Consider the following 26,224-nt stretch of genomic DNA (forward strand, 5'->3'; position numbering starts at 1 on the left):
TTCCCAAAATCAGAGCTTTATTGATGATACACATTGTCTTACAAGCGTCGTTCAATATTTTACCTTGGATAATAATTAAATCTATTAATATTATTAAATTACGTAGTACATCATGGCCATGGTGATTTAGAACCGCTTACTAAAAGAAGGATAGGCGGGAAAAGCTCTAGAAAAGCCATTAATACTGTTAAAACCAAGTCCAGAATTCCCTATATTAATGTTGGAAAATCCTCTTTTGTGGTGACCAAAATCATAAAACTGAATTCTGTGATAATTGGCGGCCAGTCCAGAATTGTCTATTCCAAATAATGGTATGAAGCTATTCATCAGTGGGTATGAGCCCGCTACATTCCTTCCTATGAAAGGATAAGAAGCCGGTTGCATAATTGGCAAAAGACCAAAATTTTGTCCACTGAAACCATTTTGCTCTGGGTCTTCTGAAGGATGTTGGAAATTATATTCTAAAGGACCAAATTGAAACGGTAACAAATGGCCATTCATTTGGGTGAAAGGATACAGAAAATATCCTTGAACCTGTTGATTATTCGCCTGTGATTCGGGGTAGTTTTTATCACTTGTTTTCTTAGCGTTATCTTCTTGGGGTATGTCTTTCTTTTCGTCAGTGGTTTTTTTATCTTCTTCGTTTTCGGCGGTTATTTGTTCATTGTTAACAATGACACTGTCTTTATTATGTTCCGAATTAAGGTTTGTAATTTCTGGAGAATTTTTGAGAAGGGTTGTAAAGGCTGGAGTTATTTCCTCTGGATGTTCCGGAGTAGCAGGTGCCTGAAATTAAATACTTTATAATAAAATGAGGAAAGAAATTGGATTAAAATCTAACAATATAAGATTTCATTTGTTTTGCTAAATTGCATTGATTCAAATATATTATTTATATGTTAATGTTTTTTGGCCAATTTCTTAAAATCGTACCTAAAAGAACAATGACTGTCTCTTTCTTGTACAATCCTTTCTTCTTCTTTTCTATCTTCTTAAATTTTCTTGTCTTATTTTCCTTTCGTTTTCACACAATGAATCATATAGAATCAATCTAAATGTAACATTCCATTTTTATTTTACGTCTCTCTTTTTCACTTTCACGCCATAGATTTCATAACACTTTATTTACTTATTAATTAATTTTACAGAAACATACAGTCAACAATGATAAACTGACATAATAGAAAAAATGTTTAAAGATAGATCAGCGAAGTTTCTAAATAAAAATCATTCATATTAAATTATGGTACAACAAAGGGGTGTGTTTGTGTGTATATCTTTATGTTTATATAATTTTTCTGTACGTGTGATGTTGCTAAACTTCTCCTAAATGGCTTAATCGACTAACGTGTGGTTTTCAGTGAAATGTAGGTCTTTGCGCTGCGCGTGTTCGAATATTAAAGTTTTAAATCAAATGTGTAAAAAAAAAATTAGAAGCATAAATCATTTTTTCATTGACCTACCAGGGTTGCATTCGACGAAAATGCACATACAAAAAATGTGGAAAGATGTTGTTTTCTTGTGTTCAAAAAAGTTTGTTTTAGAATGTTTACAAACAACATTCGCTTTTTATGGATCCGAATCAGATTATTTACTTACATTCCTTATCATTTCTTCCCATGTATTTATTTTTACTGGATTTTTGGTAATACTAAAATAATACTAACTGACTTTCAATACATTTTTGAAAATCACATTCATGAATAGAGTGCACCCTTGTTTGTGAGAAGAGTCAAGTTTGAAAAGAATTCTACATTTGAAAATGATTTTTTTTAAATTTTGCAATTCAACCATAAACAAGCATCTAGGTACCTACCTCAATTCAATATTTGAATTTTAATAATTTTTAGAGTTGTAATTCAATCATAAACAAGGACTTAGGTACGTACTTTTTAATGAAAAGTATTTTTCCAAGGTAATAGTAGGCAAGCCAACGTACGGGCAGGACAACGTCTGTCGGGTCCGCTAGTATATTATATACTATATATTCTTGATTAAATTTACCCCCCCCCGCACAGTCCATGCCGGCGTGGAATTTTTTATTGTAATATATAAAGTGATATATGTAAGAAGAAGCGTACTAAAATGTATTTTTTTTTTTTTTAATAAATCAAATATTATGTTTTTTATTCACACATTGACAGTTCAATTTTGACATAAATTTTATTTCGTTTTTTTTTTCGTAGAATGAAGATATTGCTTTTAGCACGTATGAACATAAGTCCGCTTAAGTGCTTCCATTTTTTTACTTGAAAATTAGAAAAATGAAAAATTATTTTTCGTAATTTGTTTTCGCAAGTATCCTTTTTTACTTTTTGTAGCCTATTTAATAATTAACTTGCTTTTAATGATTTAATGCTTCATGAAAATACTAATAGATTTAATGGATAAGGGATTAATTTACTGAACACTGAATTTCAGCGAGTTGTTAAGCTTTTGCGGAATAAGCTCGCGTGGGTGCCGGAAACGCTAAATGCACCTGTTCAGTATTTTGCAGTCAACATTTCCGATACTTAGTGCTGGAAAAAGCTCACCTGCATACATATACTACAATTATGTATATTTTACCGTGCATTTGCAGGTAGATTTTTGGTTTATTTTTACAGAAACTAAAACATCCGCTTTTAATGAACTTTTTATTTACGTTAAGAAAACTACCCCCGATACGAAGTTTTAAAAAAACATTTAAGATCATGTATTAAAAACGTTCAAACAGAAGCAATGTTAAAGAAAATTAAACTGTTATTTTTTTACAAAAACTTAGAAAAATATTTAAGGTATGCATTGATTAAAATCTCAAATTTAAATTGTTTAAATCCCATGATAAATAAATGCGGTAACTTAGGTAAAAACTCTTGAAAATGCCTTTTCTATCATGCTCCGTGCGTCTTATATGTACATTTTATGAAAAAAACATTTCAGTCTCTCGAATAAAATCACTAAAATCATACTCTTATGCATTATAACCAAATTTTTAAGATTTTTCGAAACACTAGGGTCACGTGTCTCCGTAAAAATTTGTATTCAAATTTTGACACACGGCCAGCTGCTGCGCGCCAAAATAATTCAAACATAACATTAATTTATTTTGAAGTTCGAATTAATATTTTGAGCTAGAAGCTAGTCGGTTTTTAATTGTAAATAATATGAATTATTATGAAAATAAAACTTTGTTTTCAGTGTTACACAATTTTATTCTTTTACAAGAACACAACTATAGTTTCGGGAGAGCACTCCTCTCATCGACGGGTGATGTTAACACTCTCTTTGCCGAGCGATGTCTTCCCACTCATTAAATCTTAGACTTACTTATTGCAACTTCCACTTATGTGCTAAATTTGAAGAAATAAATTCGACTTAATGTTCTCTCCATGTTTTCATATCTGTACTTAAGATAACCATCCATTCATATGCCAACACCTTAGATAAGGAAAAAACCCCCCTGCTCTAAGTTTCACTGATTAATCTGTTTATTTTTTGTTTAGATTCTATGACATTGTGAACAATATTCTGTGTTTATTATATGAGTTTTATATCACCCGTCGATGGGAGGAGTGCTCTCCCGAAACTATAGTTGTGTTCTTGTAAAATAATAAAATTGTGTAACACTGATAACAAAGTTTTATTTTCATAATAATTTATAATGAAGTGTTACGAAGTAAATGCCGATTCAATTAAAAATAAAGTAAATAATGTGCACTGGGTATCGCAAATCCGTCTTACTTCTTGACTTTAGATTCTGCCTCTTTTGAGTTTCCCTGCGATTGCTTTTAGCACTTTCATCTCTGACGTTCTGAGCAGTTATTCGGTTTTTCTATTCAACTTTTTTATTTAGTTTTTCTACTTGGTTTTTCGTATATTTTATTTTCAATTTATCTATCCTCGCCTCTGTTGTATACACCATGATATGGCCTGACACACGTTTTGTATATCCGAATAATGTTTCCAATAATCATGTGTTCATTGTACTAAACGACATTTCTTAGGCATCCAGACGTTTACTTACTGAGATGGATATGTTCTCATCATCACTATGGCAGCATCATCTGGATGGCACGTGATGTTAACGACCTTATCTCCCTTAGTAGATTAACTCCTTTTTTTTATTCTTAATAGCGTTTTTTTAAATGTATTTATTTTGCCTGTGTAAGAAAAGGTTTTAGGCGTATATATTGGTTGTGCTAGATTTAGTTATAAAGGTGCTAAACTTGCTTTGTTTCTTTGTTGTTCTCAATAAGTATTATTTTCATATATAATAATGTTAATATTATTTATGCCCCGAATTGAGTTGTTGTAACCCTGGTAATGTAATTCTTTTTATAAATAAAAAATATTTTTTAAAAGTTATCCATTACAACATTTTTGAGACTGAACGTAAAAAAATCAGCGAGTTCCCGTGGGGCGTACGAGGAAAACCCCAGCTAAAACGGCATTAATACGACTTTTTTTTTTTAAATGCTATTGCCATGATCGTGTTTGTAAAATTGTTTCATAATCTTTCGAGTTTTATATCATAAAATTATGATGTGAAAGACATTGCACCGCTCTCACGTTGAACAACGCTGATCTAAATTACGCCTACATTATGGTACAACTGAAAGTTGGGAGGAGGAATGCAATTAAATTGAAAAGCACGGAATCAGGATTTTTGTGGTTATGGCTGGAAAAGGGCCACCAAATAGCAAAAATCATAATTGCAAACTAACTAGTACATGTTTATTTAATTTTTGTACATAATATTAATTGTACATTGGCGGGCTTATTGCTAAATGTCAATTTCTTCCTACATATATCAAAGATTTATTTCATTCATTGGACTGTAGAGCGACGAATTGTTATGTTTTCTGTTTGCACGAGGAAAAAGCAAAGATAAATGTGAATTATTAATAATAAATTTGTCAGAAAAATATTTTAATTATTTTGATCCATTTTTAACATAATGGCATAGGATTCTGCATTTTTTCCCCCAGTTTTAAAATGTAAAAAGGTTCTTTGTTTCAGGTCTCGACTAGCTAGAAAATTCCTGTGTTTAGGAAGCACCTTGTTTTTACAAAGTTTTTTTTTCATTTCATTAAATGATGCTTAAAAATTTCAAATACAAAAATTATATCAAAAAATTAAAAAATATATAAATTAGAAAACTTAAAGTGAATAATAAAAATTAAATCATAAATATAAATTAGAAAACAAACCATTATAAATCAGAAAATTAAACATTTATACAAATAAGAAAACATACCAATAATAATAAAAATTGAAGCATAAATATCAATTAAAAAATATACCAATTATAATAAAAAACGAAACATTCATATAATTAAAAAAACATACAGGTTTAAATTAAATCGTAAATATAAATTGGTAAATATTTCATTATTAATATTAAAATGAAGCACTAAGCAAATAAGAAAACATTCCAATAATAATAAAAATTGAAGCATAAATATAAATTTAAGAATACGCCAATAATATATAGAAAATGATACATAAATATAAAAAGAAAAAAAATTACAGGTAATATTAAAAATTGAACTATAAATATAAATTAGAAAATATACCATTTTTAATTAGAAAATGAACATTAATGCGAATTAAAAAACATAAAGACAATAATATAAATTGAAGCATAAAAATAAATTAGAAAATAAACCATTTACAATTTTTAAAAATGAAATAAATATTAATCAAAAATTTACCGATAATCATAAAAATTGAAGCTCAAATATAAATTAGAAAAAAAAACATTTATAACTAAAAGAACACATGTTAGTACTAATAATAATAAGAAAATTAATACAAATATAAATTACATAACATAAAAAGTAAAAACAATATACAAATAAAAAGAATAAGGAAATATTTGACAATTAAAAGCAACATGACTTTTAGTCCTAAAAATTTATTAACTCTTGTGTGACGTTGATGTCACACTAGTCGACATAGGACACAAGACATGACATACCTTTCTTATTTTTTTAAATGATGAATTCGTATTTTTGGAATCTTCAAATGGACATTTTCACACCGAAAATAGAAAATTGAAGTTTGTATAACTATGCTTAATGTTAATACAAAAATATTTATCATTTCTACTCGAAGAAGAATATCCGCTAATTCAGCAACATATCTGTATAAAAGAAAGCACAAAGATAGAACATATAAAAAGGAAAACAGAGACGTTGTTCTGTGGCGGGTGTTGTCTAAAATAGATTCAGTCTACAGTCAGTTGATGACAGTGGTACGGGACGCGCGCGCGTAACATGAGCGGTGTAATTGTGATTTTTAATTTATGTTGCTACAACAGGGCTAAATCATCGTTTATTCGCATAAATTATGGAAAAATAATTATTAAACAGTATGTTTCCATGTTTTTTTTCAAATGTTTAAACTTTAGAATATTCCGTCTTTTACTAGTGGTAACACGATGTTACATCACCGCGCGTAAAGGGATTATTTACCACAGTATTTTAATAGTTAAATCAATTGAAATTATCAATTTACTTTGTTTTATTTTTTATCTTGTTTTGATTACATTTATGAGCACACGCTATTTATATATTATGAGTTTGATTTTTTTCTTATACTTAAAATATAATCAAGCAAATTGCTATTCGTTTGTTTTAATTGTATTATTTTACTCTATTTTCATACTTAAAAAAAGTATAAATATTTCTTTAAATCAGTTTTTATGTTTTTTTATTTAATACGTATACATTATTGTGTCTGTGTTTTTTTTATTTGATTATTAATTAAAACTAATGTCTGAGCACCCGATGACAAACTATTATTGAATAGTTTATCGGGACAAAATATATTTTAATACTTTGTTTTCTTTAAAATGAATTAATATTGTAATAATGTGTATATTTTATTGAATAAATACTCTATGAATATGGTAAATAATAAAAAAAATTGAAAAATTATGCTACCCGGGGGATTCTAGATACCCTCCCCCCCGAAAGGAATAATAATGCGCAATAATATTTTAAGCCGGTCCAAAATTTTCTTGAGAAGAACTGGACTCAAAACCATAAGGAGTTATTTAGATTAACATAATATTAAAACTGTTGTAAAATGTTAATAAAATAATTCCCCGGGGTGTTCAATCCAGTCTGTGTTAACTAATTCTTTTAGAAGTTAGTTTTCTTTCCAATTTTTTTTATTCAAATTGGAAACATGTAATAAATTAATTCATATAATATTCCCAAGGAATTCTCTAGATTTGCTAAAAAATAATAAAAAGTGTGATAATACTGAATGTTTTTCATAAAGTTAAACATCATTGTTTGTAGGATAAACCCGAAATCTTCATTATTTATTTGACATAAATGACATTAATTGCCTTGAACATATATTGAACACAAATATGAAAAAAAAACACATTTAAATACATTACAAAAAATTATAAAATTGCAAAACTACAACAGTGTTAAGTAGGTAAATACACATAAGCAACAAAAATATTAACGAAATATATACATAAATATGACAAAGGAAAACATTTAAAAACATAACTAAAATTCGCAAATCATCTGATAGAAAATAATCATAACTTCAATAAAGACACTGGATTAAAAGTACTTCATGTTGAAAATAAAATATAAAAATTAGACAACTTAGAAATCTTAGAAATTAAAAAAGCGATTCATAATAAGAAAACAATAATTTATAACCAAATAAACAATATTTCTTTTGGTCCTCTCCTGGCTAACTTCGAAAATAATGATATCAAATTACCACCCGTGTAAGAAAAAACCACTCGATTTATTGGGTCCACGTGTAGTATTTAGTGAACATGATAGAAATAAAATAAAAAGGAATCAATTCATTAGTTACGTAAACCTTGACAAAGAAGCTTGTTTGCTTTGAAACCGGTCGGTGAAAAATAAAAATTAGTGGCTAAAAACAAAGTTGTTTTATTTTATTTTAACATAAAAAAAGTTTAAGAATTATACTTTAAACTTCACCATCAACAGATGAAAGAATTGAGGGAATATAGATGTTTGAATATGGGCAGAATGGTGAATGTTACACAGTGTGTAAAGTGGCCACTTAAACCAGGCATTGACAGGTCATAAGCCCTGTAGATGCCTAGACTTCTATATTATTTTATCTTAAATGTTCTTCGTCTCTGTTGTAATATGTTAATATAAACAGCTCCATAGAGAGTTGAATCCAGTCCTTGTCTACAAAAATTTGGACAAACACAAAATATTGTTGATTAATCCACCTGGTCCATGAAGAAGTATAGAAATTGATGAAATAAGATTTTCAGGCGTTGCCTAGTATGTAGGTGAAATAATTCAATTAGATGAATCTCACCCGCATAAATAAAGGTTTCAGCTTTTTAACTTCACAAACATCAACAGATAAAAGAATTGAGGGAATAAAGATGTTCGAATATAGGCAGAATGATGAATGTTGCACAGTGTGTAAAGTGGCCACTTAAACTAGCCATTGACAGGTCATAAACCACAGGGTTACACATCTACAGAGATGCCTAGAATTTATATTATCTTATCTTAAATGTTCTTCATCGCTGTTGTTATATGTTAATAAAATAATACAATTAAAATTAAAGAAATTGAAAATGAAATATGAATACACTACGAGACAATCAGTTTAGCTTTTCAGAATATGTGATTTACATTTTCGGAGACTGCGACGCGGTACAAAGTATTAACAAAACTGCTTCGAAAACAAAAGAAAACTTTTCGTACATTTCAAAACTACTGTATATTCGCGAAGCCAACTTCTCGTTAGTATGAAATTTATGAGTGTTTCATAATATACTAGAGTATGTATTTATATATCAATAGGAATAGTCGAAACTTGATATTTTACGCTAATGCGGTGACAGAGTAGAATCAAGTATTTTAAATATTAAAATGCCCAAATTACAATTACCATTCTTCAGCTGAGATGAAAAACATTTTAGAGAAGAGAATATTTCAGTTTCAATATCAATTTATTATTCTTTTTCTTCTTCTTCACGTGTCATGTCGGGTCCCCCCGACGTTGACGATCACTTGGGAGAAAGCTTCCCTATCCTGAGCAGTGCGAAACAGCTCCTCCACATTTCTAATCCTGGTCCATGCTCGGATGTTTCGAAGCCAGGAAACCTGTTTTCTTCCGACCCCTCTACGTCCCTCGATCTTCCCCTTCATGACAAGCTGAAGTATGGCATATTTATCACCTCTCAACACATTGACAAAATATGAAATCTTACGGACCTTAACAGTGGTAAATAGTTTTTTATTAGTATTGGCTCTACGTAATACTTGATTGTTGGTTATCACATCGGTCTAAGATATTCTTAACATTTTACGGTGGATCCACATTTCAAATGCTTCAAGGCGGTTTATAATATTAACTTTTAGAGTCCACGCCTCTACACCGTACAGTAAGACATACCCTGTATAACATTTGACCATTCATTGTCTCAGCTTAAGGTTTATATTATCGTCACAAAGAAGATTTTTCATTTTGTTAAATCCTGTTTGGGCTGCTTCTATTCTGCATTTTATCTCAATGCCGGGGTCTAGATTTTCTGTGATGATACTGCCTAAGTACCTAAACTGTTTCACTCTCTTTATTTTGATACCTTTGAGTTTAAGATTTACATTTAGATGTCTCTCGGCTAAAAACCATTAGTTTAGTTTCGTTTTTATTAATATTTAAACCAAAACGTTAACCGACGGAGTTAATCTTATCAAGCAGTTCTTGAAAGTCTTGTATATTGTCTGCAATTAGAACGGTGTCATCTGCATATCTAATATTATTGATAGTTACGCCGTTTACTTTCACACCGAGATTTGTACCAATCAGAGCTTCTTCGAAGACCAATTCAGAGTACAGGTTAAACAAAGTAGGCGAGAGAACACAACCCTGTCGGATTCCTCGCTGAATGGGAATACCTTGTGAAGTATTTAAATTTTCCAATTTAATAATAGCACTCTGGTCCCAAAACAGGTTATTTTTATTCTCACATCCTCTTCGTCTATACCGCAGCTTAGTAGCATTTTTATCAAATCTGAGTGTTTCACTCTGTCAAATGCTTTTTCGTAATCAATAAAACAAGCGTAGATGTCTTTTTTTTGGTCAAAACCGTTTTGCAGCAACATATTTATTGTTGTAAGCGCTTCCCAGGTACCAAAACCATTTCTGAACCCAAACTATTATTCTCATTGTTATTAAATATTTGTATAAATCCACTTACCGACTTTTCTATGTCTACCGGTTTCGAGACGTACCCGTCTCTTCATCAGGACGCTAATAAAACCAACATGCAAAACCCACTATAGGGGAAGGGGGGGCGGTCTTCGTGGTGTAGTGGTCAAGACGCTTGACTCACGCACGGAAGGTTCCGGGTTCGATTCCCGGTGAGAACACAAAAAAATAAAATGTGATTTTTCTCAAGCCTGGGTGCTCTGTGATGTAATTCACCACTGTAATTAGGCCCGTTGGCCTGTTGTGGTTCAAAAAAAAAATGTAGTTGTTACAAGAAAATAAAAAGTTGAATATCTGACAACTATTTATTTTGAGACATATCATTTTGATTTTATCCTTATTTACATATAATAAAACAATTTACATGTGTTCATACATAGTTCACAAAAATAATTAAAGCATTTCAAAAAATATATTAAAACTGTAACAATGTGCCCCACACAGAGGCTAGTTGTTACTATGTTGTTACAAACTAAAACAAAAATCAAACATGTATGTTATTGTTAACAATAATATGTAGAATATATATAATAACATGTTATGATATAATAACATAAGCTTATGTATACTGTAAGCTCCTTTTTCTGATCGACAGAAAATATTTGCCGGGGTTTGTTGTAACCCACTATGTTAGATGTGGTTGGACCATTCTCTTGACGTTTGTCATGACATAAAATTTACTTTGTATGCTTCGGCAGCTCTTCGAATAGATATTTTTTTCTTTTACTTCTTTAGCTGCTTTTTTGTAGGTCTCCTCGAAAATTTCACTTCTATTGTTTTATTTTATAAGTCGTATCATTGTTATATAAATATTACCAAAAATCACAGAGCGAGGCGCTATTTAACCAGCTAAGACGCGCGGACGAAAAAACTGACGTCATATGTCAACAGAATACTATCAAACGAAAATGGTATTTGGGAAATAATGTTCGATATGCCAAATAGAGAAGCTGAAAATAATATCTGTAATCTGCGAGTGAACTCAGCAAGGAAAATATACGTACTGGGTTTTTGGATGTTAAAATACATTTTGTATAGAGAAATAAGCTTCAATAATCGGGAACGGACAATGCGCTGGGTGCGCTTTTAGATGCTTATATTTATATTATTGAGGGAGATACAATCGGTGACGTTTATTTATAATGAATAAAGATTATTTTATTTATTCTCTCATAATAAAAACTACTGTAAAATATAGTCATTGAAAGTTTATATTTTTAGTTTTTTACTGATTTAATTTTTAAGATCCTCATGACTTTTTAATTTGTTTTAACTGTGTATTATTTTTTTATTACATCTTTTACTTTATTTTTGAATGTGTTTTTTTTTCTCTTTCTATTCGGTATTTTGCTATGTTTTTTTCACATATGCTTTTTGCTATACACATACATTCATTTTTGTACTATGACTTTTAATATGTTTCTTACTATGTATTCTGTTTTTATTTCGCATTTTACATTTCATATTTTAATATTTTAATAGTGTTTACTATGTTTTCACTACATTTATTACTTTGTTATCATTATGTTTTTGCTTTGTTTTTTTACTACATTTTTACTATGTTTTTACTTCATGTTTACTATGTTTTTATTACATTTTTACCATGTTTTTACTCCATTTTTTACTTCGTTTTTCACTTTGTCCTGTATCTTTATAGCTGTTTCTATATATTAATTACTGCTTTTTATATTTTATTGACTGTCTTAGAACTGGGTAAATAACCCTAGCTAGGCAGTCAAAGCAACTTTGTATAAATTATAATGTTTGTGTTTGTAATATAATGATAATAATAAAAAAAAGTTTAAAATAATGGTAAACTGGGCATAACCGATTATATGAACGATTCGCCCCTGATATATGTGTATATTTATACACATACCTACACATATTATTGTATACCTAACACTATTTGCAATGGTATCCATTTTCTCTACTAATTAAAATAATGAACTTACGTTTAAGCACATAATGACGAATCGCTTGAAAACTGGTTTGCCGTGTAAGTTAATTTTTTTGTAAAAAAAAATCATATAAGCCTGTAGGATACACATTTAAAAAATCTGATTTTTTCCATGCGAATGCAGATATTTTTTCAAACTTTTTTTTAATGGTAAAAATACCCTTCACTAGTCCTGTTTTTCAGAGTTCTATTAATCCAAGAAATATGTATAGAAATTTAGAATAACTCTTTGGAAGTATAATTCTTTAGAAATAAGTTTAACTAGAACCTGACAGAAGTTTTCCACGCGATTCTTACTGTAGAGTACTCGTACTAACAACGCTCCTCCCTTCAATACGTGTGCTATTATTTTCTGTTTTGTCTAGAAAGGAAAACTATCCAACATGATTACCAAATGCTTTTATGCTTTGAAATATGAAAATGAAAATTAATAATGTAAATATATAAAGAAAATAATAAATAAATAATGCTTTTCCGTGGTTTTTCCTAATTGCTGATTCCGCTGATTACTTTTTCAAACTTGCTAAATTAAAAAATGCAAAATCTTCCATACAACACTTATCAAACTATAATAATATAATATATAATGCTTTCTCAATCTAAAGTTGTAGAAAGTTTCAACTGAAGTAAACGCCACACCGCGCAGACTTACTTTGAGTTCCATGCACATATAAACGAGTTCTCTTTTAATTAAAATATTCAAAAAGACCGAGCACGCTATAAATTGGAAAAGCAAAACTTAAATTAAAACTTGTGTGACATAAAAACTGGTTATTTATAAAATTCGTCCGTGCTGTATAAAAACTTTCTATGAAAAAAAAATCAATAAAAATTCGGCAACGTGCGATAACTTTCCAAGATATTCTTACTAAACACAAAAAAAACATACATCAATAAGGAAATCTAACATTTAAAAAATATGTTTAAAATTATAAAGGTCCATACTATTTTAATGTACGAAGCCTAGGTAAAAAGTAAAATATGTTATATGCAACTACTATGGGGAACAGGAAATCAAAATGACATAAACAGACTACAAAGAAAGCAAATTAAAATGTTAAAGTTAGTAAATGACCTACCCTATCTAACAGCAACTAAAGAACTTTTTATACAAACTAAACAATTAAATGTAATTGAACTCTTTAAACTAGAATCCTTAAAATGTGCTCATAAATTAGCCACTGATGTTATTGTAGATGAAGAATTTAAACTTTAAAAAACTGTAGTAAACATGAACACAATACGAGAATATCAGAAAAATATCATATACAACCTTCTACGAGAAAGGGACAATCGAGACTAATACACCATGGACTGAAATTATACATTAAACTACCAGACAAAACTGAACAAAAGACTCAGACAACCTTTACAAAAACAAACGATGTTAAAAATATGATTATTAACAGTAGAATGTTAATTTTAAAATTAAAAATATTTTGTTAAATGTTTGTAACCCGTAAGCGTTTATCAATGAAAAATTTAAATAAAAAAAATAAAAAATAAAAATTACGGTTTAGAAAAAAATTATTTTTTTAAATTACTGTCCAGAAAAAAAAATTGCTCATTATTATTATTAGCATAAAAGATATTTTTTGATTTGTAATTTTCAATTCCCGCAAAAACGGTAATTTCTTTGACCACGCCGCTAATACGTTACGTTTCATGTTTATTTGTTCCTAGCCATTGAATTTCGTTTAGAGCATTATTACGAATCTTGACCTCACAACAACCACGGCCAAACACGTCGCGTCTTTCTACGAACGTATTTTTATTGAAATTTATTTTTTACATTTGTTTATGAAAACATTTCTTCTGAATATCCAGACTGATTTTGAAAATACAATGAAATATTTGAAATCCATTCCATATATTTAAATCAGTATTAGTAGTATGTGATATTTCCCTATTTTAATATTAAAATTACAGTAGAACTCTAGTTATCTGGATTGCCAATATCCGGATCGTTATCAGGAAATAAAAATAAAGGAGACGTTATATAAAACAACAAAAAATATAAAAAAGGTGTTTTTTTTTTTTTTTTAATGAGAAGTATTAACGTTCTTTTAATTTATCCAAATATTTCAATTTTTACAATTAGTAAATAACTAATAATAAGAAAATCTAGAGTGGTGGTGGTTCAAACCTCCTCTGTAGCTCAATCACAAATAACTATCGACGTGCTAATAAGCGACGTGATAACAATTTCTCACTATGGTTGTTTATCGTATTCGCTATCACAATGGAACATCCGCGAACACCTAATATTAAATGTCAAAATATTTACGTTTTGCGACGAATAATCCTGCTGCGAAATCACATATTTGAATTTCACCGGTGTAAATATGGAGAATATTCCAAAACTGCTATTTTTATTTATTTGTTAATCAAGCTATTTATTGCATTTAGCCGACGGTTGACAAGCCAAATGTCAAGAAAAGCCGTCGTCATGGTAATTTTAATTTAATTTTCTCTTTTTTGTATTAGATACTCCTTACTATTTTTCAAATGCAATATATTGTATTATTTTCTTTAGTAAACGCCAATTTTTTGCCTGTGAACTGTATTTATTTACGAGGAAAACAAACCGAAAAGAGCGTTGACTTAGAGATTACACACGCGTTGACTTATGACTGCGATAACTTAAGCATGTTCATAATTGTTCATTGTGATCGCTCAAATGCTTAGCATATTTATAAGCACGTCGATAATCATTTGTGATTGATGAATCCGCAACACAAGCCAGGGGACCACAAACCGATTTAAGTTCATAATTTCAAAAACAATAAAAAAGATGATCTAAGAGTAAATTTTGCGTTTTCTTTCAAAATATTGCATTAACACTTTGAATCCCAGAGCCATGTAAACACGTAATTATGTAACGATGCGTTATGCCCCGGTCCCGTGTTTTCACGAGGTTAAGAAAAAAAAATATTTAAAAAAATTAAGGATCACGCATAACAACTCATACAGACAATTATTCGGATTGCCTAAGTACTGCAGTGCCTCTGAAATGTTTACAGCTGGACGAATAAACACCTTCGCTGCCCTGCTTCGCCAAAGAGCCTGGAGCCTATGGGAACGCCTAAAAAACTCTCATAACAAAATTCTCCAAGCCACTGCAGAGTGGATCCAATCGCCGTTGTTCGAGCGATGGCACGATATGTTAAGACCACCATAAGTGCTGCAATATAAAATTTTATTTTTTGTTTATATTTATGTTTATCGTTATATTTATGTTTATTGTTATATTTTTGTTTATATTTATATTTATGTTCATGTTTATATGGTAGAATTGGCTCTGCACTTTATAGCCATTTTACTGGAAAAATTTTTTTTTTTTTAAATATTTAAAAAAATTATGTGTATTTGGCCGGTACTTAAAGTGATAATTTAATGGGTAATCCTAATTCCGATTTTTTGCATATTTGATAACGTCTGGCCCTCATTTGAGTTTTACTGTAATTATTGTACTATCATTGTGCTATTTGTTAAATTAAACTAGAGGTTTAAAATGAGTTCTGGTGTTGACCCCATGTATGAGAGCGAAGTAAGGAATAGTAAGAAAAACAATGAGGATAGTAGGCTGTATGCTGTATGCTGTGGAAATCTCTCTTAGGTGTGGTTAAACTTTGTATGATAGGTGCACAAATGTCGAGATGCGTGCATTGTGTAAGGCTGAGACTAGCATTATCGACAAAATCGAGATAGGTAAGCTGCGTTGGTTTGGACATGCTGAGCGATTGGGCAGCGAAAGGACGGCCAGAGGGATTTACGATGCGAATGTTAGTTTTTTGCAGAAAATGATGAAGACCGAGAGATGCATAGCACAACCAAATCCAACAAATACCTGAAGATTTATTCATTTATTTATTTATTTATTTACATACAGAAGTTTATTGTACATTATTAGAGACAATAAGTCCCAACTCCATGGGACTAAAGGTCCTATGTTGAGATGGGACGAGCAATTATATGACACAGACACATGAGTATATCACCACAAATATAGGATTAGAAACATAAAAATAATTATAAAAAATATTTTTAAAAACATATAAATGGCACATCAACATGGTAAACAGTAAACTCAAGCATTCGGAAAATCATCAAGGAGTTTCCTACTCAAATCCCTCCCACTAAGGAAAATCCAGTCCTCAACTCCTTTCTTGAAAATATTTTTTGCCCTTGAGAGTTTAATACGTTCTTCCAAAGTATTGGACACTCTCGGTGCGACAAAAGAGAGATGTCTCTGAGCAAAAGTCGTACGGGTTTTGGGTATGACATAATTTATGCTCTGGGAAAACCTCGTACGGGCATTTTGCTGAGACCTCTCCTTATTGTTTGATCAGAAGTGTGTAAATGCTTCTTTTAGGTAGTTTTATTTATTTATACTTACATTGTTTGTATTCTTATTTTTATACAGAATAACGTTTCCTCACTGGGGTGTCCCGTGCCGAGACATTAAGAGTCTGAAAAATCAGCGTGCGTGCAAGAGAAAACGTAAAAGCAAGGTCTATATATATGCTATATAAGACATTTTTTTGTCTATGTGTCGTATTTTTAAGAATCTTATTTTGTCAAATTTCATATATTATTTCACTAAATTCCATTATATTCTTTCAGTCTATACCTTACTGGAGTTTTTTTCTGTATATTTCTTTCTTGTATTTTTATAAATGACTCTGGCCTTCCCAAATCAAACAAACCATCACGCCGTTTACTGCAGGGGTAGGCAGAGAGGATATACCGCCATATAACTCTGTTTTTGCATACAGACCTCACTGTCTCTACATTTATACATCTTCTTATGAACGCACGCTGATTATTCTTACTCTTGACAAGTCCATCTTGAAATATTTGTTTGATTTGGTCATGCCATGTCTTTCTCGGTCTTTCTCTATTTCTGCATCCATAAACATTCGCATTGTAAATTTTCTTAGCCGTTCTTTCGCTGCCCATTCGCTCTACATGTCCAAACCAGCGCAGAGCTCCTTTCTTGATTTTGTCGATAATGCCTATCTCAGCCTTACGGATCTCAACATTTATGCATGTCTCGTACATAGTTTCACCACACATTTGCCTGAAAGATCGCATTTCGATAGCACACAGTCTTCTTTCATCCCTGTTTTTCCAACCCTATACTTCGCTCCCATACATCAGGGTCGGGACCAGGACTCCATTGTGAACTGCAATTTTTTTTGCTTTAGGCTTTCCAATAAAATATGCATACACATTTTTTATTGAATATATAAAAATATCAATGGTATGTAAGCAACAAATAAAATATATAATTCTTCTAAAATAAAATTCTCAAAATTAAGTAATTTAATATGAATTTAAAAATTACTGAATATCAGCCAAACCAATAGAAAGACCCATTGTCTTGACGGTTTTTGGGTATGTGGGGGGAGTGTTTTTACTGTCCTATGTACCACTGGTGCGGATAGAGAAATAGTGAATAATTATTGTTATTTCAGTTTGTTTTAAAAAAATATATATTTTCAACGACTTACCACTGGAATATTAGTTCCTGTGACCTGAAAGCCGTTTTTCGCATCAGCTCTATATTCCACTCTTTGTAGAACTCCATTCGCATCCACATAGGAGTAAGATCCTGAAGTCACCCCGTCCAAGGATCTTGACTCCTGCTTTGACGATTCTTCACTGCTGTAGCCATAACTGAAATAATTACATAATCAATACAATAGTTAAATTAATTTCACTAAAACCGATGACCGAGGGTTTCTTTTTCGAGTTACTTCTGTATTTTTTTAGTGGCAGAAAAGGGACTTTTTCCAATTTATTTTTACTATTCTCGAACAAACAAAAAAATACGAAATACTTATCAATATTATTTTTGTGCGATTTTGGATGACCTTTCTACGAACATTTTATTTATTTATTTACACCTTTTATCAAAAATACAAATTTACGTTCACTTTGCCCAGCTAACAAGGGTGCATTTTCCGTTCCAAGCTAGGCAATTACATTCTAATGTATGATAATAGTTAACAAATTAACCTCTGCTTTCTAGCACAGACTAATTGAATATTAACTTACTCTCATACACATTTTGATACATATACATACACACATACACATATATACAAATATATATACAAATAAACACACATATAAACACATGTACATATACACACACGTACATACACCCATGCGCATACACATACATACATTAATAAAACATAGACAATTTGTTTATAATGCAAAACTCAATGGTTACCATCTGTATACATATTTTTTTTAATTATTCTTTATTTTCATATTTTATTTTCGACATCTAGTAAGAATTTCCAATCCGTGGCATGTATCAATTTTTCTGACTCCCTACGACCAATATCATGAAAGAGCGAGGTCAACACCTTCCGCAACTTGATGATTTTTCCACGATTCTGGCAAAGGGTTATGGACCTTTTTCCTACGTAATAGTGTTGTCTCGATGCCAGAACAGTGTTGACCCCTTCACTTAGTATCAAATCCCCATGAGAGTATCTTGTATTATCGTTGTGGTTGACGCTTGGGTAAATGTCTTTATTTATGTGTGTAACCACTACCGTTCTCAATATATACTGTTGAATAATATTCAGTACATTTATATGTGCGTATTTTGAATTACTCGAAACCGAGACGTTTCGCATCATATGCGACAAACTGCACGCATGACGTTTTGGTGGCTAACTCGTACACAATGTTTATTAAAGCGCAGTCGGCGGTCATAACGCGTGACGTCAAAATGACGTGATACCAGATGCGAGCCGTTTTGTATGGGCTGATTTTTAACCTGAAAATTATAAATGAAAACGTATTTTGAATACGTTAATAGTTGTGGCATTGAATCGTGAAAATTCACTCTGAATATATATGAAATTTTTAACTTAATTTTCGACTAGTGAAAATACGCTATTGCGCTAATGTAAATAAAAGGCCAATTTCCAATAAACCGTTGAATAACCTTATTTGTTTGAGTGTCGATTTTTTTTTAAAATAGGTATACTATTCAGGAGACTTTTATTTTTTTCGTAATTTAAAATGTGAGAGTAGGAACGGAGATATTCTGAATCAGATAGAAAAAAAATTGTATCTGGGAAGTCTGTTTACTAGGGATGGAAAGACTGAGAAAGATATTGAAAGGAGGGTGAGTGCCGGGAACAGGGTGAACGGTACACTGAAATCTACTTTGGCAAACAAATGTTTACCGCAGTAGGCAAAACTGCAGTTTATAATGGAGTTCTAGTGCCAAATCTAATGTATGGGAGCGAAGTATGACACTATTTTTTTTTTATTAAAGTAGATTTAACCTGCTGTTGAAATGCAATTCCTCGGGTAAGACTATGTATGATAGGTGCACAAATGTCGAGACCCGTGAACTGTGTAAGGCTGAGATATGCATTATCGACAGACTCAAGAATGGGGTGCTGCGTTGATTTGGACATGTAGAGCAAATGAACAGCGAAAGAACGGCTAAAAGGATCTACGATGCAAATGTTGATGGATGCAGAAAACGAGGAAGACCGAAAAAGACATGACAAATATTTGAAGATGGATATGTCAAGAGTAGGAATAATCGGCGAAGTATGTATGTAAAGACAGAGTGATATGGCGCTCTATCTTCTTTGCCTATCCCTACGGGGAAATGGCGTGATGGTTCGTTTGGTTAATTGTTTTTAAATTCAGTGGTTAATAATTTCTTTGCGCGCGGTGATGTAACATCGTGTTACCACAAGCAAAAGACGGAGTATTCTAAGGTTCAGACATTCAAAAAAAAAAACACGGAGACATACCGTAAGATAATTCATTTTCCATAATTTTTAAAATCAAATTTTTAATAGCCCTGTTATCGCAAAATAAATAAAAAATCATCAATACGCCGGTCATCTTACATGCGTACATTCCGCACCACTTTCAACAACCGACTATATCTTATTTACACAATCATCGGCAATAGTAAAGCTTCTCTGTCTTCCTTGTTATGCGTTATATCTTTGTGCTCTCTCTTACACATATTTATTTCTGTATTGGCGTCACGTTCATTCTTTGTATAGTAAGTGTAAGAAAATTAAAAAAAAATACAAATTTTTCTTCCAAAATCCGGTGTGAAAATGTCCATTTGAAAATTTTTGAAAATAAACTTCATAATTTAAAAAAAATACATTTATATCAAGTATTGTATCGTATGTAGACCAGCGTGACATCAAAGCCACGTTAGAATTAGCGTTATTAAAAAAAACATATTTAAAACACATTAATTTTTTTCTTCCATTCAACCTTTTATCCGTCCAATATCCATAGCGCCTTTTCCGTAAATTCCAGGTTTCTGAGTTTATACGAGAATTTTTTTTTCCCGGATCCCTGGATCGAAAAAATCCCTGAATCAAGAAAATCCATATTGAACTCAACACGGGATCTACATAAAAAGCTTCAATACACAATGAAGGAGTTTAGTGCTCCGGGAAATTGGATACGAAAAATGTTTTCCTACGCCTGGTAAAAATTAGAGGATTTAATTATGCGGGGAGGTTTTTTGAAACTGTTTGAAAAAAATAAGAAAATTATTTTCTTAAAAATGAAATACTTTGAAACGTCACGGATTTATTTAAACACTGAACACGTGTTTACAATAAACAATCAATTATAGCGTTCTTTTGTTGTTTTTATGGATTTCCCATTTATTATTTTTTTTATTTTATTTATTTATTTAAACGCCTTGTAGGCTTTAACATGTTTTACATATATTTATATATAAAGAAGAGACATATATTTTAAACAAAAGTAGCAAAAAAATGAAATGAAGTAATAAGAATAAGAAAATAAAAAAATATAAAAACTAATCTTGCAGATGGTACATATATACATTTATTCCAGTAGAGAGAACAGAAGTTCAATTTTTCCCATTGGTTATATCAAAGGAATCTTATAATGAGAAGAATGAAGAAAAATAATAATTAAGAAAATAGATAAAAAATTATAAAAGGTATTCGATATAAAACAACATAATATTATTTAAGTATTTAAATTTGGAGATAATAAATTGATACACTGCCTTTTAAAATTCAAAAGTGTTGTATAAAATATATCTATATCATTTGCGTATTCGTTTGCAAACACATGGCGAGTGTGCATTGTAGTTAGTTGTAGATACATTTGTATAAAAGAGCTTATTAAATCGATTAGTCCGGCCGGGCACTCGCAAGTTAATTAGTTTTAACAGTTCAGAACAGTCAAATATTGAATTTGATATTTTACATAAAAATAACAATTTTTTTTTTTCTGGTTTCTAATATGTGTAAACTTATATATATTTTTTTAAGTGTGTATAATTAATATGTTCATTTGAAATACCTAATTTAAAATTAACGAAACGTAAAAATTTGTGTTGAAATTATTCGATATTATTTATTTGCATTTTACAATATGGTGACCATATAACCGAGTTGTACTCAAGTTGGCTACGTACTAAAGCAACATACAAAATTTTCATAACATAGACCGAGTCGAAGTCTCTAATCGCTCGCAACAGAAATCCGAGAATTTTCATGCTTTTATTAGTTGTGCTCTGTTAATGTTTAATGAAGTTTAATTTTTCACCAAGATCAGTCATTTCGTTTCTGGGGAGCTTTATCCGTTGGAGCTTTATTAAGCATGTATACAATACTCGGTTGACTAGTGTAGATAGACTAGCTCTCCCTTAATTCAATAATAAATACGGGAAAAGAACACTAAAATATACCAAAAATGTATATTATGCTCCCATTATTTATAAAAAAAAATTAAAAAAACTTATCTGGCTCAAGAGAAAGACGTCTGCTGAGAATCTGGCTTTTAGAACGTGGTTTTTATATTAATTTTTTTTTGTGTTTTTCTTTTTTACTTATTTAATTTTTTATTTTTTTTTATTTTTGGTGTACATGGGAATATATATTTTTCTTTTTTTTTCATAGTAATAAAAGTTTTAATATGTTTATAGAATTTCAGAGATAAGATTATGTGTATATATATTAGAACTTAACTATAAGAGCAGTTAGTCATATTGAAATATAAATTTAACTTTTATTTTATTCGTTAGTTGGAATGTTTGGTTAGAACAACGAATCAATATTTAATATACTAATGCATCGTGCAATTAGTTCATCGATACCATTACTAGTTTTAAAAATAAAAATTGGCAAACAAAAACCGTATCATGCCACCCCGTTTTCCCCTACAATTGATTATATTAGTCATAATCAAAATTTAAAATCGCTCGTTACGTGTAAAAAGCTTCTTTACTTCGAAACTAATGTCAGAAGCTCGCGATACAAGTTTCGGCATAACTTTGAAAGCTCTTTAAGTTGGATAGCGTGCTTTAATAAATTGATCGCTGCCTAAGAGAACTATTACTAAGCTTTGAATACGAAAGATCTACTCAAACCTTTGTTAGCGTTGAAAGTTCGTTAGAAATTACCAACAGCTATTTTTAACAACTTTTCTAGTATATTAATGAAGGTCCTGGATCACATACAAACCTTATTTCTGTACAATCTAATGGAGGATAATGTTTAACAACTAACAGTCACTATATTGTTTAATGATTCAGTTAGTAGAAAAAAAATATTAGTGATTGTAATTTGGTGACATACACACATAGATGATTTTTAAGAGGAACATAGATTTACATAAGTTTAACACAAGAAATAAGCATACCTTTATTCGTTTTTAGAAATAAAAATTTACATTTAAATAATTTAAAAACGACTTAAATTAAACAACGTGGAGGTGTTTCACATTATAAAAGCTTTCAATAATAATATTCAGTGGAATATATAATATTTGTGAATAAATACTCAAATATCTTTTCAATCTGGCCCACTTTTTTATTCAAAAATTAACTAATCGTGTCACGTTCAACCACTTAGCCCCTCCTCTTCTTAACCCCTCCCCCAAACATTTTGCGACGTAACGCCAAATATTATTAACCTAATATTAGTGTTTGTTCGGACATGGTGGTGTTTGCATCCCCTTTTATTCTGCATCTGATTTATGTATTTTTTCGGAAATACTATGAATAATGCGGTGACAGTAGAGGTAAAAGTGTATTTCAGTACTTGCATGTTGGTGTAGTGAGTGTTCTGATGAAGAGACGAGTACGTTTCGAAACCGGTTGACACAAAAACTTGGTAAGTGGTTATTTACTAATATTTACAAACATAATAATAAAAAAAATCATGTTATTTAATGAACAAGCCAAACATGATGCATTTTATAATTTTTATTTTTTTATTTATTTTTTTTTGTTTTTTACAATAAACATAAGTGATTGAACAGAGTATTAAAAAAATAAAGCATAATTTTATAGCAATGAAATACATATTAATAGTAAAAATAGTAAACAAAAAATCCCACAAAAGCAAGGCCTGTTCGTGGGTATATATTGTTGCTCCTATAATAAATAATGGACAGTTATAATATTGTTGTGTAACATAAGAAAGAAAAAATAAAATATTCTGTGGTATTTTCATTTTATAGTAATTAAAAAAGGCATTAAAAAATATTTTTTAAAAAGACAAAAATATTCCTTATTATTAAAGGGCAACAAAATATATCATAGAAAAAAAAAGTTCATATCTTTAGTTTGAATCCAAGATAGTGCATGTTTTTTTAAAAGAAGAAAAATTTTGGAAGTTTGGAATCAATGAAATATCAGTAAAAAATAATTAAATTTTTTAAATTATTTATTACTTTTGTACCTAGACTTGTATAACTGCATATAAGGACATTCAGACTATTTTATCTTTACATTTGTTTAAAAGCAATCTTACAAGATGAAACAATAGTCTGGATTTTCGTTTAAAAAATAAATTAATCAAACTAATAAACTGAAACCAAATAACATTAAAATTAGGATCTTCTTACTTGTAGAGTCCTTGAGAGTCTTGGCTATGATATTGGGCAGCAATAGGGACTCCTGGAGATAATCTTCCTTCTAAAGACAATGCGCACACTGACGTCATCAGCAAGGGAACAATAGAACTACTGCGGCTAAACATCTAAAAAAATAAACATAAAATGCATTTCAAATGCAAAAAATACATATGTACGATACGTGCACAAATGTCGAGATCCGTGCATTTTTAAGGCTGAGACGAGCATCTTTATGCATAAAATTCCTCTGTACATGTGATGTCACCGTACTCCTCCTAAACGGCTTAACCGATTTACGTGCGGTTTTCAGATAAATATAGATCTTTGCGCTGTGCGTGTTTGCAGATATTAATTTTTTTTTATCAAAGTTGCATTCGAGGATAATGCATTTGCAAATAAATGGAAAGATGTTGTTATTTGTGTATAAAAAAAAAATGATTTTGAATGTTTACAAACAGCATTTGTTTTTTATGGATCTCAATCAGATTCTTACCTGAAAGTCCTTATAATTTCTACCCATTTCTTCCCATATTTCGTTTTATTAGATTTTTGGTAACACTAAAATAATATTTAGTTCAATACATTTTTAAAAATCGTATTCCCACATAAGTACACCCCTTTGTTGGTGAGACGACCGGAGTTTGAAGTTTGCAAAAAGAATGCCATATTTTAAGGATAAAAAAAAAGTTTTGGAATTCAACCATAAACATGTACCTACTTAAATTCGATATTTTTTAAATATGAACAATTTTTAGTTTTGTAATTTAATCACAAACAAGTACCTAGATGAAAAGTATTTTTCCAAGATAATAGCAGGCAAGTCAACGTTCGGGCAGGACAAAGTCTGTCGGGTCCGCTAGTTAATCTATATATTTAAGCTTTTAATGTTCCGCGAAATTCTAGCTTTGGTGTGCCGTGCGTGAAAAAAGGTTGCGAGCGACTGGTATAATATGTACACTTACCCTGATGAAAGCTGTAGAAATTATAATATTATACTTAAGTTTTACATTATGTATGATATTATGCCAAAACTTTACGGAGTAAAGTGTGTTTTGTAATTATTGAATAATTAACTCGTAATATACTCAAATGAGGGACACTACATAATTCAAATAACACGGAAAATAACCAACCTTTGCAAAAAACAAACATTTTATTTTGCTACTGAATTATCCGCAACTAATTTTGCATAAGGCACTGCATTGGTACAACAATCGCAGCGTATCTTGATCATTTTGTTACATGAAGTCAATATAATCAGTCTTACGCTTCAGGTACCAGTCCAGGGACTACGAAATATGCTAGTGTAAAAACACCCTTTTTAATAAATATAACTCATCAACCATGTCTAGAATCAAACCCGAGACCTATAGCATGGCAGGCAAACGCGCTGACCATTACACCACGAAGCCGAGCTTAGTACTAAAAAAAAAACTTTTTTTATTTCTTAATTTCATCATTGTTTATCAACCTTCATTTGTTTTTTTTTTTAAAAACGTAACATTAAAATCTTTTAAAAACTTTTTATTTCTTTCGTTTTTTTACATAAAATTTAACATTTTCTAATATTATATTGAGTGCATTAATTTAATTAATTAAACGTGGTAGTAAAAAAAATGTGTAATTGCAAAGAACACATCGGTTTGGGTTGGTTTTCGATAAAAAAAAGCATTGATTTATCTCAATCCTTAGTGTTTTGTGCAAAAATGTACAAAACCGAGTATTTTTTTCTTGTAAAAAACAACTCAAGAAACCTTACATAAATAAAGGCTTCGATTTATTAAATTTCAATACGTTTTTTATAAAAACACATAGGATAGGAGAACTTGAAGCGTAAAGGAAAAATCTTATGAACTTTTGAAATAACTTTTAGGGCTAAATGTGTATTTCAACTCACCTTAATAAATCAATCAAACACTTAGAGTTAAAAGCTCGATAAAAGCTCTTCTGCAAGGGTCCTAACTCACTGAACTCGTGCGAGGCTCCAGAGAGCTTTTATAGAAACAATCCTGTTTGGAGATGAATCTATCCTGAATCAGGATATGACCAAAGCACAGCCTCCCACTCGTAGAATACAACCTTCCTCGAAAGCTTAGCTTTATAGGGGCGAAGTAC

General features: G+C 30.5%; 1 protein-coding gene across 1 annotated transcript; it reads right to left on the bottom strand.

Moving 5' to 3' along the window:
- LOC148279591 (uncharacterized) lies at window positions 1-26,185 on the bottom strand. Its single transcript, XM_088229686.1, has 4 exons — window positions 26,007-26,185; window positions 24,101-24,234; window positions 17,707-17,872; window positions 1-786 (listed from the first exon to the last, which is right to left on the bottom strand). The coding sequence occupies exons 2-4, from the start codon at window positions 24,232-24,234 to the stop codon at window positions 127-129; spliced, it is 960 nt and encodes a 319-aa protein (XP_088085812.1). The 5' UTR covers window positions 26,007-26,185; the 3' UTR covers window positions 1-126.
- Window positions 26,186-26,224: the final 39 nt, after the last annotated feature.

This window comes from Micrasema longulum, unplaced genomic scaffold, assembly GCF_059751315.1.
Source record: "Micrasema longulum isolate JH-2025_06_02 unplaced genomic scaffold, ASM5975131v1 h1tg000696l, whole genome shotgun sequence".
Taxonomy (NCBI): Eukaryota; Metazoa; Arthropoda; class Insecta; order Trichoptera; family Brachycentridae; genus Micrasema; species Micrasema longulum.